Source organism: Rhopilema esculentum, chromosome 3 (genome assembly GCF_057945365.1).
Source record: "Rhopilema esculentum isolate cy_ngs chromosome 3, ASM5794536v1, whole genome shotgun sequence".
Taxonomy (NCBI): Eukaryota; Metazoa; Cnidaria; class Scyphozoa; order Rhizostomeae; family Rhizostomatidae; genus Rhopilema; species Rhopilema esculentum.
In genome coordinates this window covers 7670046-7691917 of record NC_142817.1, presented here as the reverse complement: position 1 = coordinate 7691917, position 21872 = coordinate 7670046, and the positions used below count along the sequence as shown (strand labels likewise).

Here is a 21872-nt window from a genome sequence, read left to right as displayed (position 1 = left end):
TATAATAACAAAACAAAACATTTAAATAAAGCAGATATAACATCATGGTCTACAGTATCATCGGTTCAATTCTTTGATTAGTGTTTCTTCGATAGAATAAACGTGTTTTTTCGGACGGATGATCTCGAGATAAAATCGTCTAGCAACTCATCAACTGGAATGCTAGGGATTTATTTGATTCAAATTATTCTTTAACAATAGATAAATTTTTGAGACTTAGAATATACATATACCTTCCTTCAGCTGTTCTGGGCTGAATTTTCAGCCCAGTGCCGGATTTCAAACTAAATTCCCAGTGGGGGGCTCGAGCCCCCGAGCCCCCACGTAGTCGGCACCTATGGTTTGCTTTAATTTCCACGAGGGGCAATTCACTCTCACCAATAGCGTACGAGATTTTCCCTAAAACAAAAGGATTTCTAGGGATTTTCAGATAAGACAATAGGATTATCACAAAAGGTGTACGAGATTTTCTTGGAGTGATTTGCCCCTCGAATCTCCATGTTCCAGTTGCGGCAACATATCTTTCTGTTTCTCAAAGCAGTTGTCAAAAACAAAAAGACAGATTTACTTCAAGCCTGAACTAAAATTTCCTGAAATCGCTAGAATATTCCTATATAATTCCTATAACACCGCCAAAAACAAAAAGGACAGATTTAATTCAAGCCTGGCTGCACAGCGGCAACAGATTAACAATTGCGAGGGCTATAGCGTTGGTCATGATTATTTCTAGAAAAACTGAGGCTGGATTGTTCTTGAATTGTTCTAATATTACTAGGGTATAAGCAGAGTAAATGCCAGCTATTGCGCTCTAGGGAGGTGTACAGGCCTCATTTGCCAACAAAGTAGGGAAAGCTGACAAGGATGCCAATTTTACGTGGACTGGCAAGATACTGCACTTTTAACACGAGTATTTATCGATAACAAGGCAGCCAAGATGGCGAACGGTCTTGATTGGGAGACAGTGAAATCTAAATTGGATGAAATAGCCAATCGCTTTCGAGCAGGATACGATGTGGATAAACTTTATCCGGATAAAAGCGTTTACACTGTACCACATAGCTATCCGAACTAATTTCATCCACTTTCCTAGGTGAACTCAGTTTGTTCGGATAGCCGCTCTCAAATTCGTGCGGATAGCGTGGGTCTAGTGTAAACGGGACGCCTATATGAACTAATTTTGATGCGGATAAAATTTATCCGGCACAGTGTAAACGGGGTCTTAGGCTAGAGTTACACTATACCGGATTGCTATCGGAGCGGAGCAAAGCGGAGTAACTTTTACTCCGGAGTGATATTTAGGGTAGCAGTTACACTACGACGCTCCGCTCGCTCATAAGCCTGTATTCATTTGCATTTCTGGTACACAAAATCCACCAGATTAAAATTTTTGATGATATGTTCGAATATATGTGCTGTTGCGAATTCGTTTTCAATAGCTATGAAATTGAGAGATAAGTGTTCGTAGGACGGAAAGCGAGATTGTGTTGCTATCTGATGTGTTAAAGAATGTTTTTCGTCCAAGGGCCACTTCATTAAAATTCGGGAAAAGATGAAATCCAAATACGAAAATGTTTTGACGATTTCGATTTGGCATTATCCAACAGCAACAAAATCCCAGAAAGCGCCATTGTTCACTATCGATCGAATTGCGTCTAGCAGAAAAAAATAAGAAAATCCTTTGTTTTAAAGTGGAGCATATCGGATTTGTGCGATTACACTACAACGCTCCGCTACGGAGTGACTCCGGAGTGATTTTCGTATCACCTCCAGAGCGGAGTGATTCTCACTCCGCTAATCAGAGCGTTGTGTATCGGATTGGTGTGGCGTAGTGTAACTCAAACCCCTATCCGATATGAAAGTTACTCCGCTCCGATAGCAGTCCGGTAAATAGTGTAGTGGAATTAGATATAAAACGGTCTAACTCGGATAAAAATAACATAAAGCTGTAATTTGGCACAGATGTTCTATACTATGTTGGAAATGACCAGGAAAAAAGCCCCATCAATTGGACATTGGGAATTCCTTATTTGGGCAAATACCATAATGGCGCACTGATCAGGAGTGGTTCCAAATTTTAATGTTGCTAAAACCACATAGTATGTACATCTTTTGAAAGATAATTTCATGCTGAATAACTTTTATTTAACATACGTACCTTTACAATATGCAAATTTAGTGGTGATTGGGCAGAAACAAAGCCCGGGCTGACTCTAGTGAAATTTTTTTACTGCAGCAGCAAATTCCAGTCAAATCTAAAGAAATATCTAAATATTCAAAACAAAGTAACTCGCGACCGAACGGTCCAAACAACATGATTTTTTCATTATAAACTAATTTAAAGATGAAGATTTCAATTCTGACATCCTCCATCTTGGTAATTTTTGTTACTAAGACGTAAAAAACACTGCCAAATTCAGTGCAAATTCAAAGTGGCTCCACAAAACTACAGCTTGATGCTGGGCCAGCAATATTCCCTTTATGCCCTCCTTTACCAGAAAAAGAGAGAACTTCCAAATTTCGTATAATCCCAAAAATTGCAAACTTTTCAATTGAGAAGTTTGCACATGAAAAAGAGGGTGTTTTGAGAGTACCTAGGTTCTGGAAATTGGAAAATCCTGCGACAAATATATATACTTCAACGTGGTTCACCTTTTCCCGTGTTTTGCATTAAAAGACCTTCGTCCCGCAGTTATTACCAGTAAGAATATTTGTCTGCAAGGCACAGAAAGATCTTTGCCTTTTTTCTCTAAGTGAAGATGTCATCAGTGTTTGCGGAAGAACAGAATTTTAGGGAAATTTGTCGTAGATTGCGGAAATCTTGCTATTTCTCAACAGAACGGGGGAATTTTACACACTTGCCGGGCGCAGATTTTCTCAAAATAATACACGGATTGCAGAAATTTCAAAATGTTTAGCAGGATTTCATCATCGCATTTTTTGATCTTGTTAATATATAGGTTGTTCATAAATAAACTTATATTATCATTCAAAGGTGGCACCAGAAATCTTCCCGACAGAGAGAGGGTTTGGAGCTTCCAACAGGGGTGCTAAATTGACTATAATATGCAGTTTTCGTACGTTATTTTGTCAAACTTGCTCCGACAAAAACCTAAAATTTTCTTTCGATAGGGGGGTTAGATGCTTCCGATGGAGGGACTGTAGCGCCCTAGCCCTTTCCTGGCGCCACCACTATATACATTCTATTGCCCAGTTGCCCCCTATCTGCTATTTTTGACCAAAAAGTACTTATTTCCACATTGTGAGGGTGTGTATGTTGAATAAAAGTTGTTCAGCATGAAACTGTCTTTCAGAATATGTACATATAATGTGGTTTTAGCGACATCAAAATTTGAGCCCCTGCTGATCAGTGCGCCATATGGGATTTGCCCAAATAAGGAATTCCCACTAATAGTGTAAATGGCACCTTAATAGAGTTCTAAAGTGTGACGTCATCTAAAACCTATTTTTAGAACTTTTGAATTTTAACCATATAGCGTAAAAGATCACCATGAAATACTTTCAAATACGCAAAATTGGCCAAATATGTCTAAAATCGGTATATCGGTAAAATCGGTTGAGATATGGCTAATGAAAGATTTGAAGTTTGCTAACGAATCACTGTTATTTTGGTTCTGTTCATAAAGTTATGAACAGAGACCAAAATACAGAGGTTTGATGGGGAGAGAACCAATAAACATGTGGCCATATCTCTGCCAATTCGTAACACACTTGCCTGATTTTGCACATTTGGAGGTATTTCATGATGCTCTTTTAGGTTTACAATGTGATCCAAACTAAAATATTCTAAAAATAGATTTTTGTGACGTCATCACGTCAGAACTCTATCATGAGTTATAATGCCAAGACGTATAAGGCAATGTCAAAGGAAGTAAAGAAACTATTTCATTCGCCCAAGATATATGAGCATCTCACAAGTCAATGTGTCAGGTGGAAATTTATCGTAGAAAAAAGTCCATGAATAGGTGGCTGATGAGATTAGCTAAAAGCGTGAAACGTTGTTTGATCAAGAATATATGACGCGCATTCCTAAATTATCAGGAATTAAACACGATTTTAGTCGAAATAGAAGCTGTCATAAATTCAAGGCCACTTACCTATATCTATGATGATTTAAGGGGAATATCGTATCCTTCAACACCGTCACAACTTATAAATGGAAGAAATTTAACACAAGCTTCTAACCATAGACATGCAGAAATCCTTAGCACATACGAAGCCTTGTCCAATAGAGCAAGGTACCATCATAAATTGTTAGCAAGATTCACTCAGCGTTGGAAAAAGGAATATATTGTAGGACTTAAGGAAGTCTTTAAATCGAAACAGATTTCTAACAGTATTTCTATATCTGCAAAAGATGTAGTTCTATTAAAGAATGAGCAGACTAAAGGTGCTTTTAGAAAATGGGAAAATTACAGAATTGTTACCAGGAAAAGACGGGTATGTAAGAGTGACAAGGCTTGAGATCCCAATGGAAACAGGAGGTAAACGTGAATTTACTCGTTCAACCAAACACCTGATTCCTTCAGAACTCCATGCAGGTAAGAACATCGAAAAGTCTCCTAACAACGAAGATACGGTTGAGCCATAATAGTACTGTGCAGCGGCGTGCGCAGCGAATTAGAACGCAGCACGTCAGCAATAAAATCAGTATAGAGTACCGAAGTGATGACGTCACAAAACACTATTTTAAAAATTTTTCAATTTTGACTTTATATCTCAAAAGAGCATTATGAAATAACTCTAAATGTGCAAAATCAATTGGATATGTTACAAATTGGCTGAGCTATGGCCACATAAGCATAGGCTCTTCCCCCATCAAACCTCTGTAATTTGGTCTTGGTTCATAACTTCATGAACCAGGCCACAATTACAGTAATCCGTTGGCAAACTTGAAATCTTTCATTTGCCATATCTCGCCCAATTTTGAACATATTTACCTGATTTTGCACATTTAGAGGTATTTTGTTTCATTCTTTTAGATTATGTGATCAAAATTCAGAAAATCTAAAAATAAATTGTTGATGACGTCACACTTTGGTATTTCATAGCGGAGAGATTGTAACATGCGGCGATGAAATAGTGATTTTTGGTTTTGAATAAATATTAAAGTTTATGTTGATATAATATGGTGTTGTCTCTCTGAATCCTGCACAGCCCGGTCCAAAGTATAAAGTATACAACAAGTTTTAGGTACCATGTCAATGAAATGGAATTTTGTAACCGCAGCAGAGACGGTTTCAAAGGTTGCGCGGTAAATAAACCAGAGAAATATTCATACCAACGCAGCAACGTGCGAATTTGAAAGCTTTTGATTCGCATGAAAAACTTCACAACTCGAATTTAAATAAGCTTATCTATTTTTTTAAATAAAAAAACACGAGCCCTATAGACAAATCCTATTGGATAAAAAGTAGATGACGTGAATCTTGAAGACAATAAGATACAATTTATTAAAAAGTATAAATAAGGGCTTTTAGTGCAACTGTTTTACTCGACGGTTTTCTAAGCATCGTGAAACACCGAAAGGCAAGTTTTTTGGTATATAAAAACTCACAGAATTTGCAGACGGGTCGTGACACAAAGTTGACATTTGCTATTCTTGCAATGAAACTAGCTTTTATTTCAATAACATTTGGTGTGAGTAGCATTTTATTTCTAGATTCAAGTTTCTGATACTGTTCTCTATTTTTATTTTAGAATCGACATGGATCTCAAATTCGCTGGAATTCTTCTTCTACTTGCCGCAGCAGTTTACAGTAAGGCAACTTTCTTGCTTTTGATAAAAATACCATCATATTTGATGGCCTGTTGTTCATATCCTTGCGTGGAAAGATTTATTGTAATGTTAGATGTACACTTTTTTATAATAATTAGTAAATTCAAGTTCAGGCTCACTGTTCTTAATTTTTTTCGAAAATCTTAGGTTGGATTGTTCTAAAATTAATAGCATGTAAGCAGTGAGATTGCTAGCTTTTTTGCTCTAGGGAGGTGTTCAGGCCTCATTTGCTAACAAAGTGATTGAGACAACCTTCATTTGCCGACAAATTTGAATATTCACCGAGAAAGCAGCCACACATGGCTAAAAATCATCGTGCTTTAAATAGAACGTTGTTCAAAATTGCATTTCACAGTAGCTCAGCCTCAGCTTGTTCTTTATTTGTTCTTAATTTTTTACCAATTTTTAGGCTCGTGTCTGCTGTTTTATGTGTCTTCTAATCCAACATTGCAACTTTTTTCGTTGTTCTGTGTTTCTTTTGCCTTTTCGTTCTCTAAACGTGTCGGCATTAATTTATTTTCGGGAGTCGCTGAAAGGTGACTTACAGTCGACTTTTTTGCCATACGCCACTCAAAGAGTTAAAATATTTGCACCTAAAACTGAAAATTCCTTTTTAGCTGCCCATGTTCAAAAGGACAAGGAAGAAGACCCTGAAGAAGGTAAGGGAAATTTGAGTTACACCCCTTTTTACTACTATGTACCGATCAGTTTCATTCCGCCGAGGGGGTCATTTCCTTATCATAAAAGCTGTTCCAGAAGGACAGTGTTGATTATGTTTGTCCTTACATAAACTACTAGATATTTTAGACCAAAGGGGATCCCCACAACCGCAAGTTGCGCCTCTATATAAACTATTATAAAGTTCCTTTATAAACTCACTACATAAAAAACGTTATCAAATCGTAAATTCACGACATCTGGGTTTCCGTCTGAATCCATCTGTGACTAAGATACAAGTTTTTGAAAAAATCTGGGGCATGCTTTTTAAAAATTGGGGTCTGGACCGCCCTTCTTGCTTTTTGATAGAAGGGGAAAGGGGCAAGGTGCCCTTTAAATGAAATTGCCCTTGTTCTTCGCCTTTTGTAATTGGTACCGAGACTCACATAAAATCCTGGCTGTACTGCTTTTTACATTACAAAATTTCTGAAAATTTGTACAAGAATTTCTTATAACTGAAGTCAGCCCATACTTTCAAGATGTATGCAGAACATCGAAATGAAATGACAGCTACAAAAGAATTAGTAGAAGCTGGAAGTTTTTTCAAATGCCCTTCTACTTAAGCCTTTCCCTTGCCCTTTGTTCGTTCCGGTGTCCCTGGGTCCGTGCTTCGAGCCCCTGACGTGACAAAACTTACCCTCAGAGTGATGAGAGTAGCCGTGTTTCTTACATTTTTCTTAAATCTATTTGGTAATGAAATCTTTAAACATGCTTCCAAGGTAAAGTAAATAGTTCACTCACATTCAGAGATAAACTAACAAAGTAATCAAGGAATTTTGTTTTCCTAGAATGGCTAACTCTGTTGAGATCCGTAAACAGTTAAGGTCGTTAAACTTCATCAATGTCAAGTTGAAGTCAAAACAAATTTTTAAATGGAAACTTCTTGAGTGTGTAATTTACTAAGAATGAATGCAAACTGCATGTCAAGTGTAGTGCTGCAATATAAAGTGATGTTCAATGTCAAGACTGTTTCGAGCGGCAACTCGGAAAATAAAAACTGCAAATTATAAAAGTTTCTTAGCTTTTCTCAATTTGGGTAGGGTTTTTTCCTAACTTTCAAAAAATTGATCCTACCGTTTCTTATAACCTGTTGCTTATAAAAAAATGCGTGTATTTGGACCCTGGATATACATTTCCCGGTTAGTTAGAAAGTACTAACAGCAATTCTAATAAATGAAACATAGTAAAACAACCTTGTTGAGCCCTCCTTAATTTTAGTGTGAAAAATCCCATTAGATAAAAACTTGAGATGTTGATAAAATTTGAGCCTGGCTGTTATACTTAATTAATTGCTACTTTTTGTCAATTACGAGCCACAATATTCTGATAGAATTTATCCTTTAAAACAGTTTTATGCGTGTACAGTGATGAGCGGTGGCTGGGGAACGCAAATCAAACTAAGGGGAGGGGGAGGTCTGGAAGAAGAGTGAGGCAAGGCTGAGTTGTAATTATCAGGTGGGGTGGGGGAGGGTACCCTCAGCATGTCCGCGTCGGAGATTCCGGCCAAATAGATGAAAGACAAGATTTTAGATGCAGCAATTAAATGAGAGACGTTTATTGTAATCATCACGTGCTTTGTTTCAAGCAGCTTTTGAAGACTTCGACGAGGAGGATGAGGTTGATCAAGAAAATATCTCGAAACGAAAAGACGCAGTGAATAGAGTGGACATGGGCCAGTTCGTTTCAGGCAGAAATAGATTCTGCACTTGCAAGGTGCCGCATGTACTGGGAGACGAACCAGAAGAAAGCAGAGATCAAGTTCGTGAACGTATTAACTCATTTGCTGATGAAGCTCAATATGACAGGGCTAAAGAGAATCCTGAAGTTTTGATCAAATTGGTGAAACCATACTTCAAGACCATGAGCCTAAAATGTCATTGCACTGCCAACAAACCTGTTGTGAGGTCAGTTGAAGCAATATTAATATATGTTTATCGATGGTCCAGTAGGGAAACTGAGCTAGGTCTGGGCGGCCTTTTCTTGGGTACCGCCTAGGTCAAGAAATCTTAATATTTAGATGACCCGATAATTAGATATTTAGATCTTTTGTTCAGGTAGCCCTAGCCGTTTTATAGTTTCTACTATTGATCTGATTTATTCCCCAGAACAAAAACATTTTACTTCAAGACCATTTTTTGTAGTAAGTAATCGAAGATATTTAAGTGTTCTTTGGAGTTAATGTAAACACTTTCAAATGGTTTCACGAATTCGCTTGTCAAAATACAACAGAACAAAACGTTACCATATAAGGTAAACCGTTATATTGAGGGTAGTCTAGGGGGGGGGGAGGGGTGAAAATCGCAGAGACCAAACCAGAATAAGCAGTGGCGTAGCTAGACCTTCAAAACTGTTTTTTAATACTCCAATAAAAAGTAAGAATACATAATACTGTCTACGCTACTAACAAGAACTACTTTACAATACTACTGGGACGAAAACCCCCCTGAAGCAAAAGACTGTGTCTACCCCCAGGGCATTAACATATATATATACATTTGCACATTTATACACATAAATATAAGAATAGGAAATAAAAATAAAAATACGTTACAGAAAACAAAAAAAAATTGTTATGTGGTGTATAATGTAAATTGAAATGACCTTATTCAAACCGTATTGCGGATGAATTGCAGAGTCAAGTTGAGAAAGTTCTTATTGACGCCATAAGGGAAATTTTCATTGCCATATACACTCTTTTTTTTATAAGAATAATTTTATAAAAACACGAGCCTCAAAACTGGTCAAAAGTTAAGAACAAATTAAGAACATACCGAGGCTGAGCTTCTGCAAAATGCAACTTTGAACAACGTTTTTTCTCAAAATCGAGGATTTTTAGCGATGTGTGGGTGCTTTTTCTGTGAATATTCAAATTTGTCAGCAAATTTAGGCTGTCTCACTCACTCTGTTGGCAAATGAGGCCTGAACAGCTCCTTAGAGCGAAAAAGCTAGCAATAGCAATGCTTACACCCTATTAATTTAAGAACAAATTAAGAATAATCCAGCCTCAGATTTTCGAAAAAATTAAGAACAGTCAGCCTGAACTTAAATTTACTGGTTCTTATAAAAAAAGAGTGTAGTGAAAGCTGAGTTAGAGCCTTATTTGACAGGTTTGTAGGTCCAAGAGGTCATAATATGTCCAAGACTCCAGCAAGAAGATCTTGTCGTTGAGCAGTGAAAGAAGGGCGAATGTTCCAACAAGAAATGTTCCGTATCCTCAATGCCATCATTCGGAGGGGAACGTTGGGTTTAAAGTATCCCTAAAAATGTGTTTGAATTTGTGATAGTTTAACTTGCTTAGATCAACTCTAAATTGTGTAAGAAGGGATAAACCTATTGGATCATGAATTCCGAAGACAGACTTTGCAGGGGGGCGGATAATTGACAAACATTTTTCCGTCATGTGCTCGTATTTCTGATTGGCCTTTTTCGAACAACTGGTTATATATATTCCTTAGCGTAGAGTTTTCGATCTATGTTCTGACGTTTTAAACTCTGAAGAGTGTCAGACGAAAAGCTTTAGTTTACTAAATGTTTGCTTTTTTCAAAGCCAAATATATTTTAAAATTACCCATAAAAAAAGGGAGAGGGTGCAGCCCCCCTGAGCCCCTTTTTCTACAGCTCTTGGTGGAGGGAAGTCAGCAGTAAAATTTACCAACGGAGATGTCAATGAAGAAAAAATTAGGTGCTTTTTCAATTACCGACAATAGTGGTTCATTTCAAGACTGTTGCTATGAGGTATATCTTTATCCAATCACTTAATATTGACTGAGTAATATGTTAACCGAGTAACATGTTAACTGAGTAAAATCCTTCCTTTTCTCTTACTATTTAGGCTGTTGGAGTTCGTACATTTGGCTAAAGTCTCTGAAAAAAAAGCAAAGGTCGAATTCTTGAGTAAACTGCGTGCCTTGATCAAGGTCGTGAAGAAGCAATAGTAGACGTTAAAGAGACAGAATCAGTTCTGAGCTTGGTTTTAATTTTTTACTCTTCACTTAAAAGGACGTTAAGAGGAACGTTTTTCTCTAAGCTAATTGCATTTTTTGAACAGATTTATAGATAGCACGTTTTTCTTTAGCTTTTTATATTACAGCAGACATTTTTGTGGCTTCAGTGTTTTACTTATGTCTTTTCTTCTCACTAACAAACTAACAACAATTTCTTTACAAGAAACAAGGGTCAAGATTGACTCAAAGACCATTTCTTCGTTTGCGTCAAAATTTTATATGTCAATTCGACAACCACATTGATGCAGCATAATAATTTAACCTATTCATGGGTAAAGTGAAAAATACGGAACTTTCGTATTTTGCTTTGTCGTTTGGTTTACGCTTTTTCTTATGAGAAATAAGGGTCGAAATAGTATACTCAAGTTTTTAATGCTGCGGTCAATTTTGTCACTGAGAGGCCCTTCACATGAGAAATGTCAGACCGGTTTGAACTCGCGCCGGTCTGAGTTCAATTCGGTGTTGGGTCAAGTCCCTTTGAGTACTTCGGGCGAATTGAAACTCGCGCCGCCCTGAGATTCACACCTATTCCTGATTTGCCTGTACCTTGTTTTGACATTAAAACTGCTTGAGAAACTTCCTGTTACAGCGCCTGATTCTTGAATGTGTGAAAACGGAGTATTTATAAATTCATTCCAACTGATTTGAAATATCCGCGTGAACGGGAAAGAAATTAGCACACCCGAACTGAACTCAGGCCGGCGTGAGTTTCAAACCGGCCTGAAATTTCTCATTTGAAGGTTCTCGCAGTGTTTCCTAAAGCTCCGGCCAAACCAGCCAACATTTTGTCCAACAAATCTCAAGAATGTTGGGTATAAATGTTGGGCCGGTTTGGCCACCGATGTTGGACGATGTTTGTTTGTAACCTTATTTTAATTCGATATTGCTTCTAGCGATACATATATACATATATGGATATATACACATACAACTAATGTAAATCGAATCAACTGTATAACAAATGAAGAGGAAATAACTAAGGAAATAAATACGTACATACATAAGCTAAATATTTGAAGCAACTTGGATATGAAAGGACAAAATTTACAGGGTATCGATATCATTATATTTGCAAACGTTGCATTTACAGCTAGGACAATCTCATCGTCTCATCATACGTTTGAAGCTGTTAAGATTGTCAGCTGATTTTAGTTCATTTGGCAGACAGTTCCAGATCTGAGGTCCTATGGCTCTAACTTGGAACCGAAAGTTACTTGGTTTGGTCGAAAATGATTTAAGTTGTTAGGATTCCGAGAAGGATGTTTTAATGTTCTTGAACTAAAAGTGCTATGCATAAAAGGTGGATTCAAATTTCTAATTGTCTTGAATATTTCGATCCAGAGGGTTCTCTGACGAGCAATTTGCATTGTACACTTTATTGACCTAGTAAGAAGATCATCATAGGAACTTTTATGATCATTGTACAAAAATTTTGGATGTACAAAAATGATCATTGTACATCCCAGAAGGTTTCACAAAAATATCGAAGGTGGCGTCTGAACAAGATAAAAACAAAGAAACTCAGTAGAAACACATTAAAAAAACACTATGATTCTGGAGCATTTGATAGCATGGGAGAAAGGTCATACAGTTTAAAGAGAAAAGGAAAGCCAGTTGTGGGCAAAGATAAAAAACAGAAGCTGGATCAAAAGCCTGGGGAACTTTCATTTTCAATTGTTCAAGCAACAACTGATGTTTCAATTGAGATGGTATTACCTCTGACAAATATAAGACCAGTATGAAAGAAAACAACATTTTAGAAACTAACCAAACAAATAGCCTTATTTTTGTGGAAGAACCATTTTAAGTTTTAGTAATAATTGGGGTCTTTGAGACTGCTATTATTATGACAATGCCCTTTGAAACTGCAGACATACTCAATTTGGGCAGAACATACCTTCTGTATAACTTGAGTTACTTACTCGAGATTTTCAAAAAAGCTGGCAAAGATATAAACATATGCAATGAATAGACAATTTTTCAAAATTTCAAAGATGGTAGCAGTTACCATGGAAACAGTGTTTTTCCTAATATTTACATGTTAAGAAAATAATTTCAAAATTTTGTCTATTCATAACACATGAAATCATGATACAAAGATTCTCTGGCAATTTGAAAATAACAGCTCTTATTTTGTGGAAATTATCACCTGCCCAAGAAAAAAAGTCACCCGCGAGAAATAATTGCATAGATTAGCATATTTTAATATTTGAAGTCAAAACTCAATTTTTTGAAAAGATCATGAGTTATTCTATTTACTCTGAAAATTTCAATACCATATCTGTAGAACTTGTCAACTTATGAGCAGATAAAGAAATTTGCGCACCTGGGAAAAAAAGTGTGAAGTACTACCTTAAGTGTGAAGTCGGCATTGAGTCAATACCTCAAAACAGGGCCGTCACTACGGGGGGGGGGGGGGCGGTGTGTGACACCCCCCAGACGCTAACCTTGTCGGCAAATCTTCGAAAATGAATGTTTTGTCGTCAACCTCTTGGAAACTGGCAAATTTTCAGTAGAAAGACAGAGAATTTTGCCATTTTCAAATAGATATCATCGGTTGTTGATGACAGCACCAGTCACAGTTGAAATTTATGAAAACCTAACGAGAATAATGGATGATCGTTCAAACTCTCTCGTGCTAAAGGCCAGGCGCAGTCTGGCCCGGGTGGCAAAGTGGCGACCCCCATCGGGCCCTCATACATGTAAAGTAAAGAAAATTACGGGCCCTTTCTGCAAAAGTTGGAGTGGAGAAGATAATTTTCATAAACTGGAAACTACATACAGTCACAGCCAAGGCCCCTAACATGCGTGCTGGCTTCACAACTAAGCATCAAAATGAAGTCTGCGCGCAGGCCAAAAGGCCCCATTATGACCAACATCCACTATACAGAAATTTTATTTCAAATTTCGAACCAAGGCAAATCTGTCCTACTTCCTAGAGAAATAATTCAAAATTGTATGTAGAGATCAAGGAGCTGTTGTTTTTAGTTAGTTGTCTAGAGTCGCCATTGTTACATTTCTAGCTAATAATGACCTTCCACACATGATCGAACGTTCCTTAGGGTCGTATCACTTTAAGGGAAGAAAGTTGCGCAGGAAGAAAGCTTCTCAAATTGGGAAATTTTTGGAATCAACTTTGCGAAAGAAGCGAAATAGGAGCTTTGCAAAAACAAACTTTCGCGTTTTAGCGAAAATCATAGACTTTGCGTGCAAAACATTTCTATTCAATTGCGGTTTCCTTCTATTTTTATTCCACACGATACCAGCAAAACAACAAAAAAGATGTAAAATTTGTCCAACAGAATAATTCTTCGTCAAAATTTTCAAGAGGATCAACAGCAAAATTTTCTGGATGTTTCACAAAAATAAATTTTCGCAAATTTAGTATTTCAGGAAGTTTTGCGTATCAATCATCCGCGATTTTAGGCCATAAACGCTAAAAAACGCAAAGGTTCCTTCTCTCGCAAGTTTCTTCCCGTGAAAATTTATTTCCGCGAAAGTTTCTTCCTTGAAAGAAGTAAGCAACAGTTAAAGACCTTCCCCTGCTGCCCTTTAAGATTTTATTTTCTCTGAAACCCTCTGCAAGGTGCATGCTTAAAAGTTATAATGAAGTATTTCTGTTTGCTAATTGTTAAATGAACAACGTGTTTAGAATAATAAAGTTTGGTACAGACTAAGGAATCTGTATCGTTTTAAGTTCTCTCAATGATGTTTTAGTGTGAATAAGTTTGTAGGTTACTAGATTTCAAATTGAAGCCAAGATACTAACCTAGACAAATGAAACGATGACACATAAAAGAAAAGAACATGCAGGTTGAATTTTTGATTATTTTCTTGGCTCAATTTCAGAATACTTCATATATATACATTAGGTTCGCTTGAAAATATTGCAAAAATTGTCAGACTAGGATTGTTATTTTGAACTGTTATTAGAGTTTCTTAGAGTTACAAATGGAACCATTGTTTTGCTGTTATTGTGCAGAGTTTAACTCCATACATATAATCCTTGATTTAAATAGAGAACCACAACGGTCAATAATTGATTTTAACTGATCATATTTGAGCCTTTTCTCGCATTAGTTGGTGTGGCTGATAAAAGTTTATCTGCCACACCTTGAACCGGGATCTTTTGGTTTGCTGGCCACCCTGCAATTATGACACTCAGCAAAACTGAAATATAGCAGTTCGCGAAAGAATATTCGCGAGTTTTATCAATGATAATTATAATAGTTGATAACCACGCCCGTATCTGTTGCCACGCCCATTTTGTCGGCAAACCACTGGTTTTGCACCCCCCATGAAAATTTTCTAGCGGCGGCCCTGCCTCAAAAGTATTGTTATAGTCCATGCTTTTCTGTTAATTTGAAAAATAATCGATCTCTGGCCAATTTTGCGTCAAGCAATCAAGCAATGAGTGATGAGTGCGCCGTCGTGGGGAAAAACGGCAGCAAAAGTCTAGTAAACTGTGTTTACTGTAGTGAAGAGCTCAGAAAGGATAATTTACCCCGACATTCATGAAACAAGCACCCAGGATTGAAACCAAAGTCAACAATCATAACGTCAGTGGCGGATCCGCGGTAGTCAGATTATTCAAAAATTATAGAAACAAGGATCATTTTCATGTTTATCCTACTAATTTGGTCGTTTACTACCCCTAGCCATTTTGTATTTTGCGAAAATTCTTTAATTTGATCGAATCTTTTGATGCCTACTCAATTGACACGATTTTAAATACAGTCCAAAGCCTTTCCGTACATTTTCTAAAATAAAAACTAACATTTCGACAATGTTTGGCGAGTTTTCGCAAAATACTAAAACCCCTAGCCATTTTGTATTTTGCGAAAATTCTTTAATTTGATCGAATCTTTTGATGCCTACTCAATAAACAAAATTTTAAATACAGTCCAAAGCCTTTCCGTACATTTTCTAAAATAAAAACTAACATTTCGACAATGTTTGGCGAGTTTTCGCAAAATACAAAAACCCCTAGCCATTTTGTATTTTGCGAAAATTCTTTAATTTGGTCGAATCTATTGATGCCTACTCAATAAACAAAATTTTAAATACAGTCCAAAGCCTTTCCCTACATTTTCTCAAATAAAAACTAACATTTCGACAATGTTTGGCGAGTTTTCGCAAAATACAAAAACCCCTAGCCATTTTGTATTTTGCGAAAATTCTTTAATTTGGTCGAATCTTTTGATGCCTACTCAATAAACAAAATTTTAAATACAGTCCAAAGCCTTTCCATACATTTTCTAAAATAAAAACTAACATTTCGACAATGTTTGGCGAGTTTTCGCAAAATACAAAAACCCCTAGCCATTTTGTATTTTGCGAAAATTCTTTAATTTGGTCGAATCTATTGATGCCTACTCAATAAACAAAATTTTAAATACAGTCCAAAGCCTTTCCATACATTTTCTCAAATAAAAACTAACATTTCGACAATGTTTGGCGAGTTTTCGCAAAATACAAAAACCCCCAGCCATTTTGTATTTTGCGAAAATCTTTGACATCACCCCCGTCCTTTTCCAGCCACGCGGGTTTCACCGGAAAGGAAGCAGGAAAATAGGCCTTGTGGATAAAGGCGTAAATTACTCCTAAAACAACATAGAATACGCAGAACGTTGGATATTTACCAATTACCAATTAGCAAGCACCGGGATGCTTACTGTTATCGTCTTTCGCTGTAATGGGCAATTCACAATTAGGCCGTTCATGGCCTTGGTGTGGTTGGTTTTTTAACAATTTTCCAAAATGTGTCCATGAGTTATCTAACGTTAAATGGGACATGAACTAGGCTATCTGCATAAACAGAGTCGCCCTGAAGATGAATTGCATGTTTTCGGTCGTTGATCTGGGCAAATAAAGTTTTTAAAATCAGTTTTCGCATTTTACAAAATACTACCTCGAAACTTGTATTTTGCGAAATTTCGCATTTTCGCATTATGCGAAAATTTTCGCAAAATACAATAAGCCGAAAATTATATGGTATATTGCGATTTATGTCCCAATCAACATCGATGCCTTTGGAATGTTTCATTCTTCTCGTTTATTGTGCTATTGCAATTAGTATCAATTATGTTATATTTGATATCATGGCCTTAGGGGGCTGTTATCTATGCTTATAAGAAAATCATTGAAATTTAATTATGTTGCTCTTAAGCCTAGCGCACACTAACGATTTTTGTCGCCAGCGACGGCGATTTTTGTCGCCAGCGACGGCGATTTTTGTCGCCAGCGACGAACATGTTCCAGCGACAAAAATCGCCGTCGCTGGCGACAAAAATCGCTAGTCTGCGGGGAAAAACATCACAGGATTTTTGTCGCCAGCGACTAAAAACTAAAAATCGCAAGTTTGCGGGGCGCAAAAACAAATTCTTGTTGATCAGCCAATCAAGTGTTTTCAAGGCACGTGGAAAGTGTTGTTGATTTTTAAGAAAGTTGACAAGATGGTGGTCGCAGGAACATGTTCGTTCTCTAGGAGAACGCATTAAGAGGATTTGTTAGTCGATTTGTGGCGCGAGAAACCCTGCTGGTACGCCATATCCTCTCAACAATACGACGATAGAACGGCAAAAGCTGCAGCCGTAGCTGAGCTTGCTGATGCTCTTGGTGCCACGGGCGGGTACTACTGCTCTCAATTATTTTAAACTTATTTGAATAAACACGAGCAAGATTTCTCTCTCATTGCAGTAACAAATTTGCACTTCTTTTAATATATCCTTTTAGCAGTATAGGTTGCCTATAGAGCGAAAAATCTTGACGATGTTTGTTTTATTATCTACAAGCAACTAACAGTAAAACAGATATCAAACACATTGTGCATAAAACCTATGTGTTGGGTTCTCTACAGTACAAAAGAGAAGAAAATAAAATAGGTAGCTTAATTTAGGCCAAACTGAATCTACAATTTTGGGCATAATATTTTTGCCATTAAATATGGCCTGGTTAAATAATCAAAGCTGGCGTTACTTTCTATTGTTTCTGTCTAAATTTTCCCACCCCGTAAGTTTTTAGAATGTCCAGGCACATTCATGAGTTATAAAAGATTTGATTCTTAATTTCTGGCCTTTTTTGAGGCTCGTTATGAGGTGGAGACCAAAAATCATTGGCCAAGGCAAAAAAGTGTGCGGGGGAAAACAATTAGTCCCCAGCGACAAAAATCTCCGTCGCTGGAGACAAAAATCGCTAGTGTGCGCTAGGCTTTAGGAAACACTGAGAGGCCCTTTAGATGAGAAATTTCAGGCCCGTTTGAAACTCACGCCGGCCTGAGTTCAGTTCGGGTGTGCTAATTTCTTTCGCGTTCACACGGATATTTCAATTCAGTTGGAATGAATTTATGAATACAGCGTTTTCACACATTCAAAGATCAGGCGCTGTAACAGGAAGTTTCTCAAGCAGTTTTAATGTCAAAACAAGGTACAGGCAAATCAGGAATAGGTTTGAATCTCAGGGCGGCGCGAGTTTCAATTCGCCCGAAGTACTCAAAGGGACTTGACCAAACACCGAATTGAACTCAGACCGGCGCGAGTTCAAACCGGTCTGAAATTTCTCATGTGAAGGGCCTCTCAGTGCCGGAATTTTCCGCAGCATTAAAAACTTGAGTACACTATTTCGACCCTTATTTCTCATAAGAAAAAGCGTAAACCAAACGACAAAGCAAAATACGAAAGTTCCATATTTTTCACTTTACCCATGAATAGATTAAATTATTATGCTGCATCAATGTGGTTGTCTAATTGACATATAAAATTTTGACGCAAACGAAGAAATGGTCTTTAGGTCAATCTTGATCCTTGTTTCTTGTAAAGAAATTGTTGTAAGTTTGTTAGAGAGAAGAAGAGACACAAATAATGTCTGATGTAATAAAAAAGCTTAATAAAAACATGCTATCTATAAATCTGTTCAAGAAATACAAACAGCTTAGAGAAAAAAGTCCCTCTTAACGTCCTTTTAAGTAATGGGTCAGTTAGGCTAAGAAGGTAAAACCAAGGTCAGAACTGATTCTGTCTCTTTAACGTCCACTGTGCCTTGGCACAGCCTTGATCAAGACACGTAGGTTTCTGTTGAATTCGACCTTCGCTTTAAATGCAGCGACTCTAGCCGAATGTAGGTACCGCAACAGCCTAAATAGTAAGAGAAAAGGAAGGATTTTACTCAGTTAACATATTACTCGGTTAACATACAGTTAACATATAACTCAGTTAATATTAAGTGATTGGATAAAGATATACCTCATAGCAACAGTCTTCAAATGAACCACTATTGTCGGTAAATGAAAAAGCACCTAATTTTGTTTTCATTGACATCTTCGTTGGTAAATTTTACTGCTGACAACCCTCCATCAAGAGCTGTAGAAAAGGGGCGCTCGGGGGGGGGGGCTGCGCCCTCTCCTCTTTTTACTGGGTAATTCTCAAATATAATTGCTAATTTCTGCCGGGATCAAATCTTTGATTAACCAATATTACTTTTTAACATTTGCAATAACGTGTGACTTGAATAGCCTCCTTTATAACTTAATTATTAATTTTTAAGATTGTTTTACTCAAGTAACAGGTAGACATTGGAAGATGATTTAACCTTTGAAAATAGAAAGGTAGAGAAATTGACATCGAGGAGCCATGCAAACGAGAGCAATTGAAATATTCATTTTGTATACAAAAAAGAGAAAGCTCTATAGCACGCCCCCATCTCCCCCCCCCCCCACCTCTCTAGATTTTTTGGCTCTACACTTTTGGTCTTAAAGTAAAATGTTTTTGTTCTGGGGAATAAATCGGATCAATATTAGAAATTATAGAACTGCTACCTAAACAGAATATCTAAATATCGGGTTATCTAAATATTAAGATTTCTTGACCTAGGCGGTACCAAAGAAAAGGCCGCCCAGAGAGGTAAATCGGAAATTTCCTTTGGTTCGTCCTACGACATCAAGGCTCAGTTTCCCTACCAGACCATCGATAAACATATATTAATATTTCTTCAACTGACCTCACAACACGGCGGTTAGCAGTGCAGTGGCATTTCAGACTCGCAGATTTGAAGTATGGTCTAATGAGTTTGACCAAAGAAGTTTTAAATTTCCTTTTAGACTTTGCATCTTGAACTTCTTCTGGCTCGTCTCCCAGTGCAGCCGGCATATTGCAATTGCAGTATCTTCCTCCGACTGAAAAGAATTGGTCCCAACGTCCCTTCCTTTTTGCGTCTTTTGCAAGTTCCGAAATATTTTCTTGATCAACCTCATCCTCCTCGTCGAAGTCTTCATAAGCTGCTTTAAACAAAGCACGTGATGATTACAATAAACGTCTCTCATTTAATTGCTGCATCTAAAGTGTTGTCTTTCATCTATTTGGACGGAATCTCCGACGCGGACATGCTGAGGGTACCCTCCCCCACCCCACCTGATAATTACAACTCAGCTTTGCCTCACTCTTCTTCCAGACCTCCCCCCTCCCCTTAGTTTGATTTGCGTTCCCCAGCCACCGCTCATCACTGTACACGCATAAAACTGTTTTAAAGGATAAATTCTATCAGAATATTGTGGCTCGTAATTGACAAAAATTAGCAATTAATTAAGTATAACAGCCAGGCTCAAATTTTATCAACATCTCAAGTTTTTATCTAATGGGATTTTTCACACTAAAATTATAGAGGGCCAACCAAGGGTGTTCTACTATGTTCCATTTATTAGAATTGCTGTTGGTACACTCTAACTAACCGGGAAATGTATATCCAGGGTCCAAATACACGCATTTTTTTATAAGAAACAGGTTATAAGAAACGGTAGGATCAATTTTTTGAAAGTTAGGAAAAAACCCTACCCAAATTGAGAAAAGCTAAGAAACTTTTATAATTTGCAGTTTTGATTTTCCGAGTTGACACTCGAAACAGTCTTGACATTGAAGATCACTGTATATTGCAACACTACGCTTGACATGCATCTTGCATTCATTCTCAGTAAATTACACACTCAAGAAGTTTCCATTTAAAAATTTGTTTTGACTTCAACTTGACATTGATGAAGTTCAACGAGCTTAACTGTTTACGGATCTCAACAGAGTTAGTCATTCGAGGAAAACAAAATTCCTCGATTACTTTGTTAGTTTATCTCTGAATGTGAGCGAACTATTTACTTTACCTTGGAAGCACGTTTAAAGATTTCATTACCAAAGAGATTTAAGAAAAATGTAAGAAACACGGCTACTCTCATCACTCTGAGGGTAAGTTTTGTCACGTCAGGGGCTCGAAGCACGGACCCAGGGACACCGGAACGGCCAAAGGGCAAGGGACAGGCTTAAGTAGAAGGGCATTTGAAAAAACTTCCAGCTTCTGCTAATTCTTTTGTAGCTGTCATTTCATTTCGTTGTTCTGCATACATCTTGAAAGTATGGGCTAGCTTCAGTTAAAAGAAATTCTTGTACAAGTTTTCAGAAATTTTGTAATGTAAAAAGCAGTACGGTCCAGACCCCAATTTTTAAAAAGCATGCCCCCAGATTTTTTCAAAAACTTGTATCTTAGTCACAGATTTATTCAGACGGAAACCCTGCAAAAAATCTTAGTTATATTTTATAATCGACAAATCTCATGAATTTACGATTCGATAACGCTTTTTATGTAGTGAGCTTATAAAGGAGATTTATAATAGTTTATATAGAGGCGCAACTTGCGGTTGTGGGGATCCCCTTTGGTCTAAAGTATCTAGTAGTTTATGTAAGGACAAACATAATCAACACTGTCCCTATGGAACAGCTTTTATGATAGAAGATGAAGATGACCCCCTCTGCGGAATGAAACTGACCGGTACATTGTACTAATAAGGGGTGTAACTTGAATTTCCCTTACCTGCTTCAGGGTCTTGTTCCTTGTCCTCTTCAACATGGGCAGCTAAAAGGGAATTGTCAGTTTTAGGTACAAATATTAACTTATAACTCTTTGAGTGGCGTATGGCAAAGGATCGACTAGAAATCACCTTTCAGGGTTCTCCCGAAATTCGACACATCTAGAGAATCAAGAGGCAAAAGAAACACACAAAAAACGAAAAAAGGTGCAATGTTGGATTCGAAGACACACAAAACAGCAGACACGAGCCTAAAAATTGGTCCAAAGTTAAGAACAGTGAAATGCAATTTTGAACAACGTTCTATTTAAAACACGAGGATTTTTAGCCATGTGTGGCTGCTTTTTCGGTGAATATTCAAATTTTTCGGCAAATGAAGGTTCTGTCAATCACTTTGTTGGCAAATGAGGCCTGAACACCTCCCTAGAGCAAAAAGGCTAGCAATCGCACTGCTTACATGCTATTAATTTAAGAACAATCCAGCCTAAGATTTTCGAAAAAAAATAAGAACAGT

At 37.3% G+C, this 21872-nt stretch overlaps 2 protein-coding genes across 5 annotated transcripts in view; one reads left to right on the top strand and one right to left on the bottom strand.

Moving 5' to 3' along the window:
• Positions 1–5500: 5500 nt before the first annotated feature.
• LOC135692858 (uncharacterized) lies at positions 5501–10619 on the top strand. Its single transcript, XM_065211192.2, has 5 exons — positions 5501–5547; positions 5719–5777; positions 6415–6456; positions 8103–8418; positions 10347–10619. Exons 2-5 carry the CDS (start codon positions 5726–5728, stop codon positions 10447–10449), a joined length of 513 nt encoding a protein of 170 aa, XP_065067264.2. The 5' UTR covers positions 5501–5547; positions 5719–5725; the 3' UTR covers positions 10450–10619.
• A 7768-nt stretch (positions 10620–18387) lies between these two features.
• LOC135692843 (uncharacterized) overlaps positions 18388–21872 on the bottom strand; it is a 152459-nt gene continuing 148974 nt past the window's right edge. For 2 of the 4 annotated variants that reach the window (XM_089111624.1, XM_089111627.1), the window contains exons 3-5: positions 21364–21405; positions 19513–19792; positions 18388–18650 (exon numbers count right to left, since the gene is read on the bottom strand). In XM_089111624.1, the coding sequence (XP_088967750.1) occupies positions 18539–18650; positions 19513–19792; positions 21364–21405 (434 nt within the window). In that variant the 3' untranslated portion in view covers positions 18388–18538. The remainder of the gene's footprint in view (positions 18651–19512; positions 19793–21363; positions 21406–21872) is intronic. The other 2 variants (XM_089111630.1, XM_089111633.1) reach the window with 1 other exon arrangement.